The sequence below is a fragment of the Pangasianodon hypophthalmus genome, chromosome 6 (genome assembly GCF_027358585.1).
Source record: "Pangasianodon hypophthalmus isolate fPanHyp1 chromosome 6, fPanHyp1.pri, whole genome shotgun sequence".
Taxonomy (NCBI): Eukaryota; Metazoa; Chordata; class Actinopteri; order Siluriformes; family Pangasiidae; genus Pangasianodon; species Pangasianodon hypophthalmus.
The window spans coordinates 14,111,090-14,135,799 of record NC_069715.1 but is presented as its reverse complement, the minus strand read 5'-3'; the positions used below and the strand labels follow the sequence as shown (position 1 = coordinate 14,135,799).

The 24,710-nt window shown below is 38.4% G+C and overlaps 2 protein-coding genes across 7 annotated transcripts in view; both read right to left on the bottom strand.

Moving 5' to 3' along the window:
• pias1b (protein inhibitor of activated STAT, 1b) overlaps window positions 1–10,110 on the bottom strand; it is a 29,835-nt gene extending 19,725 nt beyond the window's left edge. Inside the window, exons 1-2 of one of the 3 annotated variants that reach the window (XM_026927398.3) lie at window positions 9,833–9,897; window positions 3,712–3,739 (exon numbers count right to left, since the gene is read on the bottom strand). Coding sequence is in view for 2 of the 3 variants with exons in the window: in XM_026927395.3 (XP_026783196.2) it covers window positions 9,833–9,964 (132 nt within the window). In the remaining variant the exon portion in view is untranslated. Of the gene's footprint in view, window positions 1–3,711; window positions 3,740–9,832 lie in introns of all 3 variants that reach the window. The other 2 variants (XM_026927395.3, XM_026927397.3) reach the window with 2 other exon arrangements.
• Window positions 10,111–13,725: 3,615 nt separating this feature from the next.
• On the bottom strand, window positions 13,726–21,126 carry skor1b (SKI family transcriptional corepressor 1b). Of its 4 annotated transcripts, none has more exons than XM_053234661.1 (8): window positions 20,599–21,126; window positions 17,565–19,299; window positions 16,964–17,051; window positions 16,750–16,860; window positions 16,517–16,588; window positions 15,717–15,791; window positions 15,441–15,515; window positions 13,726–14,395 (listed from the first exon to the last, which is right to left on the bottom strand). In XM_053234661.1, the coding sequence occupies exons 2-8, from the start codon at window positions 19,287–19,289 to the stop codon at window positions 14,298–14,300; spliced, it is 2,244 nt and encodes a 747-aa protein (XP_053090636.1). In that variant the 5' UTR covers window positions 19,290–19,299; window positions 20,599–21,126; the 3' UTR covers window positions 13,726–14,297. The 4 variants fall into 4 exon arrangements, with proteins under 4 accessions (XP_053090636.1, XP_053090637.1, XP_034160954.1 ...); XM_053234662.1 differs by having other exon boundaries at window positions 13,726–14,392; XM_053234663.1 differs by lacking the exon at window positions 13,726–14,395 and adding an exon at window positions 14,448–14,760.
• Between the last annotated feature and the right edge of the window lie 3,584 nt (window positions 21,127–24,710).

Sequence of the window (24,710 nt, the reverse complement as noted above, 5' to 3'; positions counted from 1 at the left end):
TTAAAGTCTCTCGTAAGATGGGTTCAAATATTTTAAAAAGCTTTATGATTTAATCAGCATTTATACATGGTAGATTTATACATGTATACATTCTGCTGATCAGAACTGTGTGTGTGTGTGTGTGTGTGTGTATCAGTGTCAGATTGAAGAGTCCACTGCAACATAAACAGCTTCACGTAAGAAAAGCAAGTAGGAATGAAAGTAGAGCTTCTGCAGCACTTTTGTTTTCAGAAGGTGTGAATCAGAATGAGAAGCCAAATAGAGCAGTTAAACCAAATGCAGAAAATGGTTTGCCATCTCAAACTGACCCTTAAAAGCGTGACAGAGAGAAATCACGAGGACCAGCCAGGCTCTACTCTCTCCTGCAACACCATGGAAGAAATCACACATACTGCAGACAGAAACTCTGAATGGTGCCATCAACAAAGAGTTTAAGCTTCACTCAGAAAAGTACAAGCACGGTACAATGAAAATGCGTAAAGCAGAAATGCCTTTCATAGCAGCACATCAGTGATGCATGAACATTTGAAACGAAAGCACTGAAAGCTCCTGCTTGGTGAATCAAATATACTGAACAGCAGAGGTTATGGCATCATTTCACATTTCATTTAAGGAGCTCGATATTTTTCAATGTAGTTGTAAAATATGTGCAGCAATTTCACAGTTTAATGAGGCCTGTTACGGATTGGGCTTGTTAAGATTAACGATGAGGCAGCTTCTACGTGAAGTTGTTTCTAAACAAATTCCTTATCAAATTCATTATTTGTAGAGTCAGTCAGTAGAGTAACAAGATGTTAAAAGTTAAGTTATTCCTCAGTTTTGTTTTACGTTATATTACTGAAAAAATATAATAAACAAAAAAAGATTTGTTACAGCTGTTCTCATTTATAAGACTCAGATGATTAACTGATAATCGACTGTTTTTTTGTCTTTTTGGGTTTTTTCCCCAGCCCTTACTGCAGCGTGCATGTATTTGTATGTATTTCTAGAGGCACTGTGCACATGGAAAGCATCATGGTAAGACTGCGGTTTGTGTGCACTGCACTGCTACTATAGAGCATGGCATTACAACGTATAGAATCACTGGTTAAAAAAAACCTGACCCACCATTACCACACAAATTAACTACACTAAAATAGTACATATAAAATGGAAACACATCTGGCTCCAGAGTGGCGCAACAGAAAAAAAAGCTTTCGGTCTATCGTTAAGAGACTGTGAGCTCAAATCCAGACGATGCCACAGCCATCCGTGCAGAAGAGTCTAGAAAGCAAAACTGTACTAGCTGTGCTCTCTGGGTGGGAGGGATGGCATACTCTCTCTCCTGTCAATCACGGTGACACTAACCAATTGTGGGTGTCTGTGAGCTCATGTATGCAGAAGACAGAGACAACGCTTTCCTCCGAGTGTATTACGCTGCCCTTTGACGCAGCATTAACAGTTTGTAAAGGTGTATGGGCCTAGCTTCAGGTGTCTCATAGGAAGCACATATTAGCTTTCACTCTCCCTGGTTAATAGTCATCTTATGATAGCGGAGAGCTGGCTTGTGTGCAGAAAAAATAAACGATAAAACACCTAACTAGATGCAATTTGTTCATGGTTTCTCAGGCACAAAGTAGCAGGAAAGAAGTCACACGCTTTTACCAACGAGAGACCACAGACCGACCTCCTTGTTTTCTACTGGCTCACCTAGATAAAGCTGGCATGAGGTGAATCGCTAATCGCTACCTGGAACAAATGTGTTTCACGTCTTGTTCTCACTCCCTTCAAGTGAATTAGCTTTTCCGCCAGGAGAATTTTATTCGTGTTTTGTCTGAGCGCTGCTTTGGCTGAAAAAGCAGTAGTGTAGTTTTCAGGTGTCTCCTGTATTGCTTTAGCAACAGTTCAAAAGTTGTAAACGCTATGGCTAATCCGTAGATGCTAGCACCTCTGGTGCAGTGCTGCATTGTTACCTTAGGACTTGCAACCATTAAAGGACAAGTGAATTCCAGATTTTATCAAAAAACCTCAGAAGACATCATCGCAGCTCAGCAAAGCCGGAGTCGTGACCCTAGTCCCATTGATAAGAAGTGGGACGGGCCATTTAAACAAGTGAACCCCAAAAAAATGTGCATGACCTGAATGGATGGATAAAAGACACACGTCAAATTGACTGAACAGCAGCTATACAAATCATCCAGATTAGTTCATTGCCAATAACGAGCTCCACTATTTAGGCTACTAAATATAAGCTGTTCACATTCTCCTTCCATTATTTAATTTCCATTAATGATTCTAACGATATGGTAAATGCCGTATTAGTTGGTGTTTATCATCATGACTTTGGAAAATCATAATTTAAGATCTATTCATGGAGAAATCCAGATCACTCAAAATTTTGAACACATAGGACTTTAGACTTTACACATTCAGTTCCTGATTTAAAACGTCTTTATCTGGCCTGGTTTTTTTGTGGTTACTGTGAGTCACAACATTCTGACATACTGAAACAGACTGACAAACAATTATACAGGAGGAAGCGCCTCTAAGGGGATGTTATTTTTCATAAGTTAGTTTCCTTTCTACAAGAAAACAAGCCGGCAGCAACATGCATACTTGCCCTGAAGTCAAAGAAGCTTTTTTTAAACCCAACGATCCATTATTGCAACTGTTCTCAGAGTGACAGAATAATTTGGCCCTAAAGGTTTTACGAGTAGTAAATATGCAAAAGTTTTCAACATCGTGTAGACACCCAAATGGTCACAAGCAATTCCTGTACTGGCCAGTATAAATCAGGAAGTCTTTGCCCATGTCCACGTGGTGTATAACGTGTTTCTTGTGGGCTCAGCGTATGTCTTTACATACACTGATAGATCTATTTACCAATTAAATAAATAATTACTTTTTCTGTTTTCTACACCAAACGTCAGTTTCACAGAAAATGGAGACCGTGACAAATTATACACAAGAACTTGCTCACAGCTCAAGATGTCCTACAATACCTACAATACAAGAATATCTTGAATTTTGTGCTTTTTGATCCTGGTTGATCAGATCACAAATGGACAGCGCTAAATACAGGTGTGAACGGGCTCAAATGGTCTAGGAAGCATATGACCACATCACATTTGTAGTGTGAACAAGAATGCGTCTCGGACAGCAACGAAGGACATTTATGGCATTTGGCAGACCAACTAACTGACTGCGTCATTGCCCTAGCCAGAAAACATGGAACCATCGCAACACTCTTTGAAAATCACACTGAATAGTAGAAGTCTCTGCCACTAGGCTAATGGATAAAGACAACGCGATAACTGCAGAGATGAAAGTCAGTGCTTTTCATAGCTTCATTCGTCGTCTCATCGCTCTTCCATTTATAAGTTTCTTCAGCAGTATTGGTCGACCGATATGGGTTTTTTTATAGCCGATGCCGATATCTAGAAAGCAATATGGCCAACTGGCCAATATGAGGCTGATATAACACAATAACACATTTAATTACAGTAAATTAACATTTTTATGCATAATATTTATGTAATATTCTCTGAAGAACTCCAAAAATATTCACTTAAGAAATGTGTACAAATAAAAAATAAGTTTTAGTGTAGCTTCTCTTTGTGTCTGTTAAAACATCCACAATAATGAAATATTGAAAAACCTATACAAACTAAATGTAAACAAATGTAACTCTTCAATAAATAAATACGTTTTAGTGCTCTGTAAAGTACTTACACAGAAGATTTGTTTTCTGTCCAGCCATCTAGTAGAATAAAAAAAGAAAATACATTTTGGATAAAACTTATGTATAATTTGATTTTCCAATCACATAAATAATTAGTGCTGCTTAATCCAGTAGCAGGTTATAGATAACATTTATAATTAATTTAAAGTCCTAATCTGACCAATAGTCATTAATTAAAGACAAAAACAGTACAGGTTACTGAAGACGATGCACGTGTCTGAGGAAGAAGTCGTGGGGTTTGTGATGGTTTGTAAGGTAAACTGTTTTCAGTTTTGTTTGAATTCATTTATTGGACATCTGTGCTCCTGTGAGAGCTCATCATGAGCTTGTTCGCTACCACCGGGCTGCAGATCTGACATCTCACGGTACTGTTTGAATAAGAGTGCTGTTGTGTGTAACATTACGTAACGTCAAGTTAAAGAACAAATGATGACTGGTCATTTTACTGTCTGTCAGACGCTCACTTCATGTCTAAGTAGGCGGTTTTTTTGGCCAGAATAAGGAAGAATGCTCTTCTGCTCTACACGGCATCAAAGGTCTGGCTTGTCACATATCGGCCGAACGGGAAGATTCATCGGTCGATGCTGATAATTAAAAAATACCAAATATCAGCCAATATATCAGCCTTGGCGATTTATTGGTCGACCACTAGTTAGCAAACCACGCAATTAAAACATTTGAAACAGTCTGTAAACGTACGCGAGATTCCAGGGACATTTATACAGAAGTTCACACGATTAAAACTCTTAAAACAGCCCGTGAACACACATTAAATATGATTCGTGGGACATTTATGCCTGAAAATAAATGGAGCAGAAGACTGACGTAATAAATCAGCGTGACAAGCTCCACTTTTCTTTAACGCTCCACTTTTCTTTAAAACTTTCTGTGATTGCTGTCATTGGGCTGTGTCTCAAATCAAAAACCCTCACTGCTGATTTAAAAGTATTTACAGCCTTTCATTAGATTTAAAGAGGTTTTTAAATTTCAAACACTTACTATAATAGGAAAATTGTCAGTATTAGTACTCAATAATGATCTAGAGTAGTATATGAGCATGCGATTGGAGACACTACATTAGTTTGTTTAGTCAGTTGCAGACACAGGGTCACATGGCGCTATATTGCCTACGCGGTTTACGTTGGTATTGCACCATGCGTTAATTTCTGAGGACATGCACAAGCGCCACACCAAAAGACTGTAGTTTACTCCCAGCAGCCATCTTGTATGCGTGTACGCATAGTTCACGGTAAGTATAAATCAGCCTTTACATTTCTCTTATTGGTTAAGTAGTCAAATACAAAAATAACCGCTAATAATTTTTCATAATCGACATTATCAGTTACTCAGACTAACGCTTGCAGCACTAGTCAGAGCTTGTGTTGCTCTGCAGTAATGACGAATAGTAAGGAATCCATCTAGCTGTATCATACACAATACTTCTGGAATATGAATATTTATTCATGTGGATGAGAATAACACTGCACTCTGAATGAAGGAAAGCAAAGCTGTAAAATACACGCTGCCTTCTTGTAGTGGGCCGCACGATGCTTGATCTGGTATACCAGTAGAAAGTCTTAAAAAATAAAGCAAGTCTGGAGTTTCTCAATACTAGGCTTGTGCAGTATAATGATTTAATCGTCTCTACACAATAATACACTGCCACAACATCCAGTCAAGTTATTATAATATTACCATTCTATGGTGGTGATGGTTATTTTATTACGATATTATTTTACCAACACTCCACAAATGTCACACAGAAATATGCCAAGAGGTTTTTTTTTTTCTCCCCAATAAATACGGGAAATGAGCCAATAAAAATATTAATCAGGATTGATTTGCACAGGTGTGTGAACACTCCAGCATTAACTGACACCCAGAAAGCCGCAGCTCAGAACCCAAATCTCACTGACTTGCGAGTGCCCTCACTTTCTGTCAATGTAAATGGAGAATGTTTTGAGTTCTTTAGTATGAAATAAAATCTATCAGTGCATGTTTGACTTGGCTAACATTAGACAAGTACATATTTAACATCGGTTCAATATATTTTTCAGGGACGATGCCACATCTCAGCCAGAAAAATAAAATGGACAATTAAATAGACCAACAACAAATGATCAAATCTAACAAAGTACCAATACTATCAATGGTGATGATAATTAGAAAGTGATTAAATACACTGTCTTTTTGTTGTTGTGTGGAATTCTAACTCTCAGGCAGAATCCAACTCCCCTTCGCAAGGAACGTACAGGGCTTTCCCTACCATAGAAAGGCTTAGGCGCAGCGCCTAAGTGTTTTTGCATAGCGCCTTTAGCTGATTGAATGTAAACAGGCATTTAGGTGGAATATCAGAAAGAACGTTAAAAACAACACTGACCAAAAAAAAAAAAAAAAAAAAAAAAAAAAGAGAGAGCTGGCTTGATCTCAAATGGAAAGATAAGCTGGCATCAGGAATGACCTGCCAATTAATAGTGTTTGAACGAACGTTTGTGTGCTTGGTGTGTGACAGATGCTCATCGCCAAGCAAATCAAACTGCTTGGATATTTCTCTGTACCGAAACTGCTAACCTAGCTAACTTACATAGATATTCATGGACTGAATTAAGTTAGCCAGTGAAGCTATTTGGTTGAGGTTATATAAAGATACCTCGACTGATCTAACGTTAGTATCTAACGTGGCTTGGTAGCTAAACAAAGTGAGGCTGTGTTCAAACGTAATGTCTTTTTCTGATGAAAACCGCTGGTCAAAGCATTTTCTCATATTTAAAAAATAAAAGCTGTTCCAAAATGCAGTTGAGAGCATCCCAAAAGAAGCTCAGGGTGTTTTTGAAAACACAGACTACTCCATAGGATTATGTAAAACAGGTGCTTACTGCTTTCAGCATGTTTATTCTTCCTATGTGTACAAGTTCAGGTATATTTTCCAGATATATTTTCATTAAATCTCAAACATGTTATTTAATGAAATGAATAGACTTTTGACTATAAGTACAAGTGTTGGCAGCTTTCTTTCACAAATATAATAAAGATAATGGTTGAAAACAACATGGGGAAAAAAAAAAACTTAAAATAACTTAAAATTTCCTTTGAATAATTTCAAACTCCCCAACCACCACCACCACTCCCTGGAACAGCACCTAAGCCCTGTGAAAACCCAGGAAAAAACCCTGACGTATGTTACAGATTAGGCAAATTGATGCTGCATATTTACTGGAGTTTCTCTTGTTGTCCCAAATTACAACTCCCTGGCAGAATCCGGCTCCACGTACATCACGTACATGCACGCTGCACTGTAATCTATTCCTAATGTCAAATGTTCTCAACAGAAGTAACAGAAATATCTAGTAAATATGCAGCATTGTATATATGCAGGTGAAGGAGAGACGGAATTTCAGCACAACACCGATCAGCACTCATACACGTTCAAACACTTTGAGCAGCGGACCAACAGTGAAAATGTGGGCCATGTGGACATCAGACAACTGATCTGTAAAAGGATTATATTGAAAATATACTGTTATGGTTACTGTTTACTGCGTATTACTGCAAAATCACCATCTTTCAGCTGAGTTTTCATGATTGCCACTGCCAGCAAGCAGTTCCCAACTTCACAGCAGATAATATTATTACTGCGCCTCCTTTACTCTTCTGACATGGTGGAAAGGCTCATTTTCCCGTCCTGTTAGGCTATCAGTTCTGGACGATTTTTTTTATTGAAATGGTAAATTGCAAGCACGGGGGGAAAAAAAAATCAATATCATCACACAAGCCTAGTAAATACTGTTATGCCTGTATGAAAGACTTATGTAAGAAAATGATCTACACAGACCATGAGGTGACTGAGGCAAACAATGCAAAAAAAAAAACATATAAAACACACAACTTTCTTTTGCAGTATCCACGCTGGTTGTGCCCTACAGCACACATTGTTTATTCTCACCTCCGAAGTTCTTTCATTAGTCGGTCAGTGATCATGTTTATGTAACAAAGTGTGATAGAGAGAAAACCTTTATTAAAATGTATGAGTTGGAGAGAAAAGCTAATGACTGTAGTCTGCACTCCACAGTGCTGCACCGAATCTAATCATGACTATACAGGCTGCTGCAGTTTTCTAAGTGTTTAATCACATTTAAACACTCAGTGCTCGTTATTACAATATACTGATATCTATATCCACAAAATAAAAGAGAAGCAGCTCATTCAGAAAGAGGGAAACTACACAATGAGTCATTTCTTTATTATGTAATTGGATATGTTTTGTTTGGAGCAGCGTTTTTACAGTGATATGCTGCTACCGAATACAGAATCCTATAAAAACAGTTGTGCACTCTATTTAAAAACACATTAAAATGTGCCATCATGCTGGACATTGTGTACTGATCATTTTAAACTATACTGTTATTTGAGCTTTTAGCCATACTGCTCAACACTGCTGCCTTCCTGTGTTCCTGCTCATAAAGTCACGATTCAGAAGTCACACCTTACTATTTCTCTTATCATAGAAACATATATTATGTAACCAACAGAGATGTGTCTAGGGCTAAAGGCAAGCTGTTTTTACAAAAATAAAGACTATAAGTTACTATAAACAACTGCAACCAACTTGACAACAGGGTAAAAGTTAGCAACAGGTCAGTAACACTGGGATGAATAATTCCTCTATTTTCCATTTGAAATTACTTTTAGATCAGTCCCGAATATTTACTTTATAAATGCATATGAATTCCATATGAAAGCCCCTTAAAACCAGTGCGTAAACTATCATCAAATCAGACCGGTCCCTTCACATCCTCAGCATTTTAAAACGGATCTGAAGCTGGAAAATGTCAAGCGGATCTCATTTTCAATCAAAGCGCAAAAAAGACAAATAAAAAGCACTTTAGAGTGTGAAAGTGTGTTAATGACATGTAGAGTGTGCAACATGTGGGTGAGTCAATACATTAAAGAAATAACTTCTTGATTAAATCCTATGTCATGTACTTGGAAGTCTGCTGCATAGATATTAATCAAATATTGATCTGTAATTAAATTTCATTGTAAAACTACATTATGATGACAATAATAATGCCTTAGAGGAGTCAGAAGTAGCACTTCTCATCAACTTTCCTCACACACCATAAGCAGCTAAACATGTCTAATGTTTAATTATTCTCACAGATTACAAAAAATAAACAATTCTTGTAGCTAATACCACGCTTCAAGCATGGTACAATATCCACCAAAACTTTAATAAAAAAAGAAAATAGTTCAGATGAAACCCTTCATCTATTTCTTAACCAAAATATTACATGCAAGGTCTGAGCTCAAATCTAGCTACAAAGCACAGGAGCTGATAAATGTCTTTTCTGGAAACAAGCTTTAATTCCATCCACCAAAACACAGCTTTGTAGGTAGAGAGATAACATACAGGTTTAAACATTATATATATATGAGGATTTGTTTTCACAGCACTCCTATACCTGCTGTACAGAGAGCTAATGCTAGCTGAGCACTTCATTAGCAGGTCTATCATGGCAGGCTGAGCTAGCCTTCAGGATTTCTCCACATTAATACACGTCCAGTGCCATTCGGTTTGTGTCACTCAGTCACCAAGGAAAAAAAACAACATTCGTCGTTTGTGTTTTCTCTCATTTTTCATCATTTTAACATTTAAATGGTGGCCCAGTCGTTAGCTTATTACTAAACACTGTTTCAACAACGATACTGCAGCGTCGCAGGCCAATATATGCAATAAAATCATTTCTGATAAACCTACAACCCATGTCAAGTCTAGTGCAATGTTTCGGTTGAAGTTGTAGCATTCAGGTAACTAGCTATCAATGAGTTTCGCTACTGCAAGCTGAAGAGGAAGCTGTTAGCTAGCTAGCTCCGACAGGACTAACTAGCTCCGTTAGCCTCCAGCCACCCGAGTTGACACAACCAAGTCTGAACATCACAACAATAACAACGTTCCTCCATCCTGCAACAAAGCCGCCGATGTAGCCAGACCGCTCAAGACACATTTGGCACACCGCCTCATATAAACAAAATACACCCAAACACCACCAAGCAGTCAAGAATACCTCAATTAGAGATGATATCAATAGTAAATTTTTGGCTACGCTTTACCTTCAATTCCGCACTCTCCGCCATCTTGTTTCTCTGGCGCATGCGCGGTAGGCCCTCGGCACGTGAGCGAGCCGCGTTTCTAATAACGTTCCTCAGATTCAAAATTAGCGCCCAGTTTTTCAAATGAACCATCGGTATTCAGATAGGCCAGATCTGTGCAGCCGAATTAATGAGACTGGGTCGTTTAACGGAGTGCAGTAAGACAAGAAACACCCAATTAAATAGAGGATGCGAAGAACGTAATAAAAGAACCACTAAATGAACACCATCATCCCTGCTTCCCGCTGCCAAACCCAGACCAGCTGCTGGAAGTGCTGCAGGAAGGGAGGCTCCTGAATGACCACTACTAATGCTACATCGTAGATCATTTCATTCCAAGAAAATAATATCATAGGAAAGCCATTCAAAAATCCCAAACAATGTATTTATCAATTTATTCAGCAATAAAGAAGTGGAGAAATAACTTACCAGCTATTAATCACAGTCCATCAGCTGGTGGCTGCCAGATTGAGCTGAAAATTTTCAGCAGGGATTTCAGGTAGTTTGTGCTTATATTAGTACTTAAAGTCATTCTAGTAGTGACATGCCCTTTCAGCCTTAGCACACTGATCTGATTCTGGCAACCACTTGCAAACAAAGACCTACTTTATTGCCAGTCTCTGCATTGCCTCTCTACACTAATTTTATAGTAATTTACTGGCAGTTTGGGTTGCCAGTAAAGTACTGAAAAATTAGCAGTAAACAGCTGTGAAGTATATTCACAGTAAAGTATCTTAATGTTGTATAAAGTGTCACACAACCCAGTACACTTGCTCATCTGGCTGATGCAGGATACAGCTGAGTTGAAGGTTAGAGGTCTTGCCCAACCATGACAGCTTGGTAGCACTGGGATTTGAACACACAACCATCTGAGCTGTCATGCAAAGCCTTAACCACTGAGCCACCACAACTACATCACAGCAACACTGCAACTAGCTTGCATTGATTCAACTAAGTCTAGCACTGAATTAACAACCATAAATGACTATAATGAATCAGTTCAATCTAGTTGTGCTAGCTCTGGTAGCTCAGCGATTATGGCTTCACCTTATAGATAAGAAGGTCATGTGTTCAAATCCCAGCACACCAAACTACCTTGATTGGATCCTTGAGCAAGACTCTTCAGCTCAGCTGTATCCTGCTTCAACATACTGGGTTGTGTTATTTTATACTATGTATGATATTACAGTACTTTACAGTAAATATGTTTTACAGTTGTTTACTGGGAATTTTGCAATACTTTATTGGCAACCCAGGTTGCCAGCAAATTACTGCAAAATCTCAGGTAAATTTTTTACAGTGTAGATATTGTTCATATGTTTTTCAAGCTATCATGAAAAGCAAAAAATAAAAGGATATCTGGTTTTCACACACTTTCTGCACAATTTCAGCATCTTTGAAATGTATGCCTGTAAAGTAAGATATAGCAAATTTAATTCCTAAAAGGTTCTACAGGGTATGAAAGAGAACTCAAAACTGCACTGGCACCTGTTTATGCAACACAACATTACTCAAAATGTATGATATTTATTATTCATGCTAGTATACGAAATATAGAACAGAATGCATGTAAGTCTTATAATGCTTTTTCACACAATAACTTTGTGGCTCATCTTGAGCATCTTTTTGAAAACTGGATACAGTCAAAACAGTGGAAACACACTTGTCTTGTTCATTTTTGTTTTTTATTTCATAAGTAACTTACCAGTTTATGTCAGCCTTATAGCTGCTTACATCAAATTCGAGTCCAGTATGCTTAACTGAAGGACATAGCCATGACATGGTCTGTAAAGAACAAAAACAAAAAAACAAGAGGTTAAAGTACATTATATGTATTATTGTTATATTTATGTGTAACTATTATCATGGTAAGTATACCATGTGTAACTCCTCTCTGAGCCAGCTCTGGAAACGGTGTAGTTTGAAATGCATTGGAAATAGTGCAAGGCTGCTTTTTTGCAGCCAGTTTTCCCTTTCAGAGTAAGATAATTCCCTTATGATCACAGTGCAGATTTAATTTTAATTCCAATATATCATATTAAATTATTCAAGCCATTGGAGCTTTTTATTCCTGAACTTTCCAGTCATTCAGATGTAGAGCTGAAACACTGTGTATCATATTAACAGCATGTCCTGATTTTATATAAAATGATGTATAATCTTTTTTAGTTATATAAATTTGTATAAAATTGCAGTTAGATTAAAAAATAGCATTCCTTGTTTTTAATTACTGAGTTGTAGATTAATCCATTTCATTTCAAGTGACCAGACAATTACAACTATAATAACTAAATAACCATAACAACCATAGGAACGTTTTGATTGTGATCTCCACCATCAATATGTGATTTTAAAAAAGGCACTACAGTGAGGGACCTCCTGGGTATTAATCACAGACCCATCAGGATCCCCTGACTCCACTTTGAGAACCATTTCTCTAGAATACTTGCTCTAAGAATCTTCCTTTTTCTTTCTTTTTTCCTATAACAAATTTACAGTCAGTTTCATTCATTCATTCATTCATCTTCACTAACAGGTAACTCTCAGCCAGTTGTCTATACACTTTCAAGCACCTGTCAGGCCTGCATAGGTACTGTGGATAAAAATGAATATTTGTGTGTGTGTGTGTGTGTGTTTGTGTTTGTGTGTGTGTAGCAAAATCATCATTGGTCAGTTTTATAATCAGCTCTGCAATGTGTTGTCTAGATTATTGCTTTCTTATTTAATTCTTAGATAAATCAGTGTACTAGCCTGCATGTAGCAGCCATCTGAAGTCCCCTGTTTCACTTAGTTTTTGCATTGAGTATTATAATATGTGGTTTGGAAAAGGGCTTCCATTAGATGGCGCTATGAGACCAAGTATTACAAAAGAATCATCACTCTTTTCTAGGTTGAAAATTCACATGTTAAAGGTTTAGGATTGGATTAATCCGCTCTGTTTAATTAATAAAATAAAAATTAATAATTGAACTGAATCAAATAAATGCACAGATAGGTTAGAAAGACATAAATTCAATTATTTGTGAACATCAGGATTATCTGAGAACACTGAAAGCTGATTATGTTTGCTTTTGCACTGCTCTGTTAAGCAGACTAAAGGGTGGAAGGCATGTTAGTCTTCTGTTATGTGTCCCTAGATCACTGACTGTGCAATAACACAGATATAGCAAGAAAGAAAGAAAGAAAGAAAGAAAGAGAGCTGAAGCTAGTATATATATATATATATATATATATATATATATATATATATATGTGTGTGTGTGTGTGTGTGTGTGTGTGTGTGTGTGTGTGTATATATATATATATATATATATATATATATATATATATATATATACAAGTTTAAAGAGTGTATAACATTCTTTTATCGACTAATTCTTTTATGTGAATCCTCAGTCTATAAACACAGCATTATCATATAGACTACAAGTGTAGTCAGATATATTCAGAATAGATGAACCTATTGTGTATGAAGGACGGTGTGATATTGTGCACTGGAATCTTAGTTTTCTGCTGTAGTTCATTCATGGAGTCATCTGACCATCATATATACAGTAATCTTTCAATGAAAAGCACTATTTTCCCCATGATCTGGGCTGTGGAGTATAACTGATTATTATTATTTTTATTAACCAATAATCATTCTGAAAATGTGTGTGCTGTATGTGTGTGAATGTAGTCCAGTGTGAACGTGAATGTAGTGTATGTGTGTGAATGTAGTCCAATCAAAATTTGCAAACTATGTCTATGTCCATGTCTTAAAATGTTTAATTTGCCTTTTCATACTATGAAACACTGAAATATGCCCTGTAACACACAGTTCTTGCTTCAAGATTGCTATCTATAATTCTCACAGTGAATAATAAGACAGTAATTATCATATAGTTTAACAAGATAGTTTAATACACATTTCAGTCATCAGGTTTGCCATCAGCGCTGTCTATTTAAAGTGCTTTACATCAATTTTACATTGTTTACACATGAGAACAAACAACATTGATGAACAACATGGATTAAATAAAACTGTTAAAAATACATTAATAAATTAGTGTAGGATCTAACGTAAGAAAGTGCCCTAACATTTCACCAACAGAAAGAGTATCACAATAAATAAACTATATTACATAATATATGCATTGCACAAAGCCACCTATTACAATTTTTTTCTGAACAGATGATAATATTTTCAGTGAAACATGTCAAAGTTTCTTATTGAGCTAGATTTTATATAAATGATACAGTTCATACAATAAGCCTCTTTTTATGTAGTAATAATTACAGTTTGAGAGCTAGGATACTACCATACACACTTGCTCATTGCAGGCCAATAATTGAGGAATTCTGTTGGTTGTGAATGTTGTTTTTATTGGTGTTATCAATGTCCCTGTCTTGAGCAGTCTTATTTGTGAAGGACAAGCTGAAGGCATCACGGTGGTAGTAGAGGAGGCTTGAATGTACAGGTCCCAGAGCAATGACGAGGGGTCAGCATCTTACACGAGAAATGATGGAGTGCGTCGTGAGCTTCTGGGAAAAAAGGGTATGGATCGCTTAAAACAACAAAGTCTATGAAGATCAATCAGTCTGTGTGTGTGTGTGTGTGTGTATGTAAGAAATGAAGAGTGGAGAGAGGGTCAAAGGGGATGTAGGCCATACCCCTTATAAAATCCTGTGATATGATGCAAGCAAAATGTTCCAAGCTAAATATAATCTGTGATCTGAGGGCAACAGTACAGAAACTGTACTTAAACACTTCCTTAAGCAGGACATTTTCTGTATGCCTAGCTTGGGTTTTATTATTTGCCTTTGCTAGAATCATTGATTACCTTTTAACTTCTGTTGAATAGCATAACGAGCCTTTCTTTCATGGTCCAACTCGCTGCACAATGTGTCTGAGCAGGAGAGACAAAGAATGACTCAGATATGAAAGGCCAATTATCCTACCTCATCTACTCAGCTCCAGATTTAGCTATTCAGATTTATAGTCTTTTGATACTGAGACAAGTCAGCAAAAGAGATCATGACCTAGGAATTTGCAGCAGGAGATTCCTCACATTGGACACCTTCCTCACGGTAATAAACAAATAATTAAAAAAAAAAACCTAATAATGCCTTCTTAGGAAAACTAACGATATTTAACACATGATAATCAAGAACAAATCACCCCCAAAATGACACATTTGAATTCTTCTCAATTCCCTGTGCTGTAGTAAATACACATTAAATATAAGTATGGAAAAGTAATTAATCAATTATTACTCAATTAATCAGTGAATCATTTTAGTAAACTTAACCAAATGAACTTAGATTTTATTTGCAAAACATTGGATTTGGATTTGAATAACTGTTGGTGTATAAAAAATAATTCCAGCCTAAAACAATTAGAAACATGACAAAAAAATTGAAAAGAAGAATGATTTTTTAATTCATTTATTAATAGTTTATTATTATTATTATTATTAATACAGTTTTGTTAATATGTCTATGTCACTTTTGTGCATGCGCGGTAAAATATTTTGGGAAAATTTTTTGTTCTTGTGAGTTAAAATATTTTGGGGAATTAGGACCTCACCTCGAACAATCTGCAGCTGCTGGACCATCTCTTCTCGGTATGACAGCTCCCTTTTCATTTGGTCTTGAAAATTGTCTAGGAAGCAATCATTAAATTACAGAAATTAAAAATATTATTGTTGGCTAAATGGGACTTTATAATTAGAGAAAAATCGTACTCCAGTGTGTCTCTTGTTGAAAGAGCAAAACCAGTCTGAACATAAAGACTTACAAGAGGAGAAATAACAGCCTTAATAAATGATAGAAGGTTCAAGAGAAAACCAGTGCTTCATAATACCTTTCAGACTTTGGAATTCCCGTTCCAGCTTCTTTCTCAGCTCCACTTGTTCCACTAGCTGTTTTTGCAGCTCTTCTGTTGAAGAGAAATGTTTAACAGTTATTTCAACAGCACCCATTATTCCAAAGATGGTTATTTAAAAGCAGTTTGTAAAGCCTGTTAAGTGAAATGACCCTGGACATATAATTAAGCACCAAATCCCAAAAATAAAAAGCATAGAAATATGATTAAAATTTTTAACAGTTGAAAAAATGTTAAATATATATATATATATATATATATATATATATATATATATATATATATATATATATATATATATATATATATATTTTAGTACAATATTCAGACTTCTAGCCCATTAAGCTCCATGAATGAATCAAGCTTTTCCTGTCTATGGTGCTTTGTGGCTGTAACAATTTGCCATAATATTCCTAATATTTAATTTCTAAAAAAAAAAAGAAAGAAAGAAAGAAGAAAAAAGAACATAAAGGTACAGCATGTCTCAGGACACATCTATAAATCCATAAATATATACAGTAATATACACAGTGGATATTTTGATACATATAAAGATATAAACAGACTACAGTCGGCTAAAATGCTCAGTTTGCTGCTAGAAGGCTAGACTTATATTAATAATTTATAAAATCTATAAAATATGTCCGTGTTTCTGACTGCTCACTGGTCAGCTCTTTCTTCAGGAAAGATAACGAAATTTTAAAACATATTCCAATTAGGGACCACGTACCAAATTATTATTATTATTATTATTATTATTATTATTATTATTATTATACCTTTCGCCATGTTTTCGATGTTTTTTTCAATCAGTGACACTCTGCCTGTTTCACTGCGCATAGCTTCCAGATCTAGACACAGAGAAAATAACATACGTGGATGTTTTTTTTTTAATATATATATATATATATATTACTGATAATAATAATTATTTTATGAGCACTGCTCTTTGGCATGTTACTGTTTGAACATGTAGTTGTTTCCCCATGCACACAGGATGCTTTAATCTCACCCTCGGGTTCTCTGGGGCCTCCTTCAGGAGCGCTGGTGTGCTCGTGCAGTGGTTTCGGTGCGCTTATCTCCTCTACTGTGGATGAAGGCTCCTCCTCGTGCGCGTCTTTACCTGTGAGAAATACGTGTCACATCGGATTGGAGTAAGTCAGGACAAAGTGAGAGACTGTGCACGACGTGTTGACGAGGTGAGGCGAGCTGAAAGTGGAGCTTACCGCTGGAGTCGCGCTGGTAAGTGGCTGTGGAGCCGAAACATGGCGCACTCATCTGATACAGGGGCGCAATCCTTTCATGCGTGTACACCTGTAAAATTAACCCGGCAATTAGTGACAATTATCTGCAATTTCACTCTTTCTTGCACCCCTCTTGAGACTGCAAAAAAAGCAGACTGTTTTAAAATATTCTCAATGATAAACCCAATCTGCATAACCACTACTTAGAGCAAATCAGACATGCACAATGGAAGAACAATAACCATGAGCACTCAGGAAAGTAACTGGAATTCATTTGCAGATTGAGAAGCAATTACAATTCTCCTCGTATTAACATTACAATGAGCATTAAATATAAATGCAAGGCTGAGGTATCGTGGAGAGATTTGCATTAAAGCATTAATATTTACATTTAAAACACAGACGACTGAATTAACTTTGAACTTGCATATGCTTCCCACAGCAGAAAGCCCAGTGCTGAATGTCCTGCTAGTGCTGCTGTAAGAGGAGGTATAGACAGACACAGATGAACTGGTGTGGGGATTTTGCTAAATGAAGTGAGTGTGTGCTGGTGGTGTGTGCTCAGGCAGTGGATGATGCTCACTTCATAGCGCGTTGCAGGTTTGTTGCTCTCCGGCAGCGGTTTGTTCTGCTTCTCTGCCTCGCTCGTGTGTGTAGTGTGTGGATCACTCATTCTGCTGGTTTCCTCTGCTTGACCTTTCCCTCCATCGCCGTGCACGTGAGCAGGGAGAGCTGGTGGGCTGTGGTGGTCGTCCACTGCAAGCTGAAGGCATTCTTCGTCTTCTTGTACTTTGTGTGACTCCACGTCTACATCCGGGTCCTCCGCGCTGTCGTCCACGTCCGGAGATGCTGACCTGTAACTGGAACTCTCGCTCAGGAAGTCAGGAGACAGGTAACCGGGCCTGGGTCCCGAATACGGGCCTCTGCTGCCGTACAGCTTTGCTATACTCTCTGTGTCCTTAACGACAGGCCTGAAGGCTGATACGTAGCTGGTTTTTCTCGGCATGCTTTCCGTGGGTCTGGTCTCATCCCCGGATTTGTCCTCGTCGTTGCGGCTGGACTGCGTGCTGGAGCAGCGCTCGTTCTCCATCACGCTGTCCTTGGGTGTGCTGGCGCTCCTCTCACTCGGCTCCGACGCATCGAACTCGTGCTGCCGTGCGCAAAGGACGTCGGGAGGCGGCTTCGGCGGCGCGTGGTGGTAAGGAGCCATGGGCAGGCCACTTGCCGTGGGCCAAAACATGGGAAACGAAGGGTAAGCGCTGTCCTTCGCGCCTGGCCAGAATACCCCAGGCAAGTTAGTTTTACTCTGCTCGCCTACCACGCCGTCGTCTTTCTTCTGACACAGTCCAAAAGCCTGGAAGCCGTAGGGATGAGGGAAGAGGGGTGGCGGAATCTTCTGCAGCATCCCAAAACTCTTGCTGGGCACCGGGATGACGGGGTAACTGCGGATGCCACTCGGGATGGGCACTGTGGCTCTGTCGTCTTCACAGCGAAGGGTTTTATGGGGCACCTCAGATGGACTGCCCTGGGCTCGACTCACGGGGCCATGTGATTTCAGTGAGGAGGAAGACTCAGAGCCGTGCACAGGCAGTGTCCTCTTCCGGCTGCCTCCGTTAAACATGGCCTTCACGTCCTCCCAGGCGTGGATCACGTCTTCCGAAGAGCTTTTGTCCGTCAGCTTTAGGTGCCGTCTCCACGAGTTGAAGTTTGCCGCGTCGGGCTGCGTGTACTTGGACTCGGGCGTGCGATGAGAATGAAATATGAATTTGTTTGGTGAGAAATACATGTTGCAGAACGAGCACTTTATGCATTTCGCTCTGGAGCTGTTGTACCGGGCCGGGATAAAGCTGCCGCGGCAGCCCCACGCGCACTCGTGCGACACGTCGAAAGCGAAGTTTTCGGGCAGTTTGGGCGGGTTGTGTTCGCCCAGGAACGACTTGCAGAGGCGCTCTGCTTCGCGCTTGGTGATCATCCCGCAGCGCCGGGAGGAGATGGGCATAGCCCCTGCGCGCCTCAGGATCTCCAGCTGAACTGGCGTGCACTGCACACAGGTGATGCCCAGAGCCACACGCCGGTTGTGGATTTCGTTATAGCTATAGTTCTTCAAGAGGGTGTTGGAAATCTGGGCCAGACACAGTCGTTCTTGGCCATCTATGACCAAGGAGACGATGGGTATTCCGTACAGGGAGGTCTCGCTGACTTGGTTGGGTTTGAGTGTGGTGCCGGTGTAGGACTGCAGCTCCTGCTTGGAGTTTGGTGAACAGGTGGAATCTCTTCCGGCTGATAGCTGGCTCGATATAGATTCCATTCCTGGAAATCTGCGGACACCAAACACTTGTTACAAAAGGGCAAGGTGTGAAACATATAAGGCTGATATCCTGAACAACGAGTGTGAAATGGCTTGCTTTCGATTAAAGACATAATTTAAATGTATAGCGTAAAAAACCCAGAGAAGCACATTCTGCCTTAAAATCTACAACAAGAGAAAATATCTGTTCAACCCACGAAACTCGAACAATGAATTAAAAAAATTACTACTACTACTAGTAATAATAATAATAATAATATTAAGTCTGAGATAGTTTTAAGGGTCACATAAAAGAGTAAATACATAAAAGAGTAAATACTTAAAAGAGTAAATACTTAAAAGAGTTACTACATAAAAGAGTAAATACATAAAAGAGTAAATACATAAAAGAGTTACTACATAAAAGAGTAAATACATAAAAGAGTAAATACTTAAAAGAGTAAATACTTAAAAGAGTAAATACATAAAAGAGTAAATACTTAAAAGAGTAAATACGCAGACGAAACTTAGCTGCTCCTTATAAAATATATATATATATATATATATATATATATATATATATATATATATATATATATATAAACAAATAAAAGATAAAATAAAAGAAAAGAACTGCAATAAATCATGGCAACACTTTTTTAAGCTATATAACATTTTCATAGGGAGCTTAGGTGGGGCATTCAGAGCTCATCAGCAGCACATGACCACTCCTCTACAGGCTTCATTAATTCAAATAAAGAATCGGGTGAAGATCTTCTGATATTCTGAGATTATCCTCTTAATTAGTCTTAATGAACTCGTTTTGATTTATTAAAATGGCATTCGTTGTCTTATAGTTTGTATAAAAGAAGGATGGAGCTGTTGTTTCTGTATTGGCTATTATACGGTAGTTTCAGTGAGAATAATATCTTAAGAATATCTAAGGAAAGTAATTGCGTCAGAACACGGAAGAAGTGGAGGATAAATACTCTGAGCCATGCAAAAGAGCTTCACAAAGAATAAGAAGCTGATTTTATTGCTGTTATTAATATTATGCTAGGTCTAGGCGGAAATTGGTAGAAATAAGACACTTCTCAAAATCAACACTTTTGGATCAAGACCATAAAATATCTAATGATTAACTTTGATTCTTTGCCTGTCAGATTTCGATTTGAATTTAAAACATTTAGGCTCCGTATAATTATTGAACGACAGCATTAAAAATAAAAAAAAACAAAACAAAACATGCAAATAAAGTGATTTTAACGAGGAAATATGAAGCGAATTAGAATAAGATTATGTGATTATAAGGATTATGATTAAGGCTTACCTTATTTGAAGAGAAAAGCAGCTCTGAGTCTGATATGTAGAGATCTCGCCAGCCACCTCCTTTAAGAAATGTGTGTATATTTATTTATTATTATTTTGTCTTGAGTGGGTTTCTTCTTGTTGTGCTCAGAGTCTGGGAATCCGGCTGCATGGAGTCGCACTGTGCGTGTTTAGAGCGCGTGGCTCTGCATGCTGCACTCCGCGCACAGTGTCCGCGTGCCAGCGCGCGCCGTTCTCACCTAAAGCAGCGGAGATCGCGCGCGCCGGAGATCGACTGACAGCTAAACTAATGGCGAGGCACTCCCACTTAGCGCCGGCGTATTTACATTAAAGCATCCGCCTCCGGGACCAATGGAAACGACGGACGCTGCTGTCACAGAGGCCCGAGACGTTTTTTTTTTTTTTTTTTTTTTTTTTTTGAAGGTTCACCACGTGATCTTGTAGCTTACCACGCGAAAGGGACGCGCGTGTATTTGTGCGCGTGCGGCTGTGCGAGCGGTGGCCTATTTGACAGAAGCCTGCATGTTACCTTGTTCACTTGTTTGATTGGATAGGAGAGTTGAGCCGAGACTCATCCTAATAATATGGACTGAGATTTCCACAAGCATCACGAGTCATCGTCATATGGTGGAGCAAGCATCACTCTGTGCACTCTCTCTCTCTCTTTCTCTCTCTCTCTCTCTCTCTCTCTCCTAGATACCTTTATGATGCTTTTAAAAGCCTTGTTTGGTAAATGAGAAATGTATTTGTGCCACAAAAAGACTTGATCAACAGGTAATCGATTGCTGCCAAACAGACCTAAATAACATCCTATTTTTATTCTTGATTAGCTATTAGATATCTTATTTTAGCAGCTGCTATAGTTTACAGTTTCATCTGAACCTTTATACTGAACATTTAATTTTACCGAATGTCGGGTAGATCATGGTAGAACCTGGGAATGTGTTAGCAATAACTTTAGCACAGGGCTGAGTGTAAAATATTGGGTTTAGTTGAGTAGTGGTAGGTTTTGGGGTAGGTATTACAGGCGTGTTCATTATTTATCAGTATTTATAGTGCGATCAGTGAGCAGTGTGGCACTACAACAGTGCACAGGGATATCAGTGGCTGGGGTTGTAGCACTGCTCACTGACATGCAAAGTTCACAAAGCTCTCACAGCCGGGGGAGAACCACGCAGCAAAAATAGCTCCCAAATTGCAAATAAATAAATAAATAAATAAATAAACAAAGACGCTTTTTTTTTCTTCCAGAAAACGTTTTGTCGTTGCCATGCGTCGTTAATCAATAGAATATCTACTGTTTCAATTAAATGCGAACAAATGATAAATGAGTTAGGCTTAAAAAAAAAGAGTGACAGCATCGCCTTGAGCCTTTCCATCTGCATTCGTTTAAGAATAAAACATTGTTATTGAAATGATGTGCGCCGCGGGACTTGGTAAACGGTGAGTGTCTCCAGAAGCGCTGTGGTGTGTGTGTGTGTGTGTGTGTGTGTGTGTGGTGTGGGGGCTCTCTCCTTTGCACACATATGGTCCGTTTCCCATGCAGGACATATCTAAACTTCTAGTTCGTTCGTTCTGAGGCTTGTATTCATTTTTGTCAGATTTAGCACACAAGTTAGAATTATGGAGAGAATAAGAGAATTGGTGAAAGGTTAGTATAAAAGCAGCCCCATACAGAGAGAAGGAAGGAAGGGAGGAAGGAAGGAATGCGCTGTGTTGAAACACCTCTGAAAAGAGTAAATAAGTTTCAGTGTGTGTGTGTGTGTGTGTGTGTGTGAGTGTGACGCGCTCCTTGCTGCTCTTTCTCTATTGCTTTGTGCAATATTGATGATGGCAGAGGGAGTAATCCAACCCAGTGGCATGCTATTGACTTTCACAAACAAGAGACTTTCTTCTTCGCCAACAATAATTACCATCTTGGACTGTAATTATTCACTTCTTTTCAATAATTCAGGAGGAAGGTGAATGGCACATTGATATCCTTTATTATTGTGACACACGTCAGGACACGATTGCGTGCAGGATCACGGGAAACTGACACTCCTGAGCACGTGCGTTTACACCCCATCATTAATAAGTTTGCCCTAAAACAAGGAGGCAGCCCGCAGATCCAGATCAGAATTACAGTGCGCTTCAGCCTACACATTACTGTTAACAAAAAGCCACAGAATTAACCAATAGAAAGCATGTCATTTCTGAGAAATTAAAAAAATCAATGAATTATCAATGAATGTCCATGCTTACAATGAATAAAACTCCCAAATGCATGGTGTGTAGCATGTCATATCTGGGTGGTGTGTACTGGCATTAACGTTTAATCAACGACGGAAAAAGTATCTGATAAAGCAAGCTTTCCTCTAACTGCCTTTAATCGTTAATTCATTATACTACTTGCAGGTTTAGGTTGTCTATCGAAATAATCAGTAGTCTGCTTAAAATCCACTTGATGCAGAAATATTTTGTAACTCTAACCCTAACCTATAAAACCTGCCTAGTTTAAATTATTTAAGGGAAACGGCTGAGCTTTTGACTGCTTCAAATTTCTTTTGTCGTTACAGCTACGTCACTGTCGTGTCTTTCAGTAAACAATCTTATTATTATTATTATTATTATTATTTTATTATTTACATTTCAGAATTTGCAAAATGGTACAGGTAATGCATAGAGCTTTGCCTCATGGATAACAGAAGTTGGGTGGTAGACACATCCATCCATCCATCCATCCATCCATCCCTGAGCTCTGGGGGAGTGAGATCTCTCAGGTGGTGGTATTAATGAGTCCTGCTGATGGACACCAGTGAAAAGTATGCTCCACAATGAAAACAAGACAATATAACCAAGCAGGAGTGCTTCACTGCACTGACTGACAACGGTATTACATTTTTATTCCATAGGCTATTATTATGGCATGTAATAATAATAATAATAATAATAATAATAATAATAATAATAAAAACAAAAAGGGCGCAAAATGAAATGTTAACAATTCTTAACCTGAATTTGTTTTAAATTTGTGTTTAAAATAAACCATTTGCCCGCTTCATGGTAAAATTAAAGAGAGAGAGAGAGAGAGAGAGAGAGAGAGGCGTGCCCGTGTGTTACCTAGTTTATTTAGGTTACTTTTATGACACGGCGCTGCTGAATTCTCGAATCTGATTGGTCAGAAAGTGTTGATTAATTTACAACAGATGTGTCTAGTTCCGGCTGAAAGTTAAATTAACGCACTGGTTTAAACACGTTATTCTTTTATTACTATTATTATTATTATTATTATTATTATTATTATTATTATTATTATTATTATTATTTCTCATACGTTATTCTATATGCTTGTTTTAAGAAGGTGCGCATCAGCGCTTTGAGGAAAGAAATGTTGCTGGAAGTTGCAGCCTGCTTATTCTACACTGCCAGACTCTGAAATGCATGTGTTAAAATCTCTGAAATGAAGTCTAATCTGAAACGCCTCAGCAGGATCAGGGATTAACCTGAGTCCTGAACGCCAGCAGGCCTAAAGCATGAAGGCTTTAACTAACGCAGCTGTTGAAAACCAGTGGTCGTGGCAGGACCCTAACACTGTGAAGCCGGTACACTTCCTTCTTACTGACTGACCCGCTCGCCACACGCTCCGCCTCTCGCAGCTTCTTTTGTTTCACCTGAAAATAGCGTTTCGATTAGAGCCTTTATTAAGGGAAGATTGCTCCAAAAGAACCAGAGCGGCCGGGAAATTAAACGGTGACAATTTAATTACTGGACATTGACAAAGGTGTGCTGCTAATAGCCCAGCTCTTAGGGCTGCTCTCAGTGTGTGCCCTTGTGCACTAACCCTGTTCACACTGGTCAAAGGAGACAGCTGGGGAACTACAACATCTGTACTACAGATGAGGAAATGTGACGGTAAATACAATCAGCCAATCAGCTGCGCGTTTCACAGCCAGTGACGCAACTCACCTCTGATCCAAAACAGTACGAAGTATCAATGGACCAAATAAATAAATAAATAAATAAATGTTTAGTTCATTGATACACACAGACACACAGACACATGTCTATGTATATATATATATATATAACTGTATCATACTGCATTTGGAAGACTGCTACCAATTTTGATTC

What these genes read in the sequence shown, in the direction of transcription:
- skor1b (XM_053234661.1), bottom strand. Translation starts at nt 19,289, where the DNA reads ATGGAATCTATATCGAGCCAGCTATCAGCCGGAAGAGATTCCACCTGT. An exon ending in AACCTGCAACGCGCTATGAA is followed by an intron (nt 17,052 to 17,564) that starts GTGAGCATCATC and finishes TTAATTTTACAG; the next exon opens with GTGTACACGCATGAAAGGAT. An exon ending in GCAGCTGCAGATTGTTCGAG is followed by an intron (nt 14,396 to 15,440) that starts GTGAGGTCCTAA and finishes CTTTTTTCCCAG; the next exon opens with AAGCTCACGACGCACTCCAT.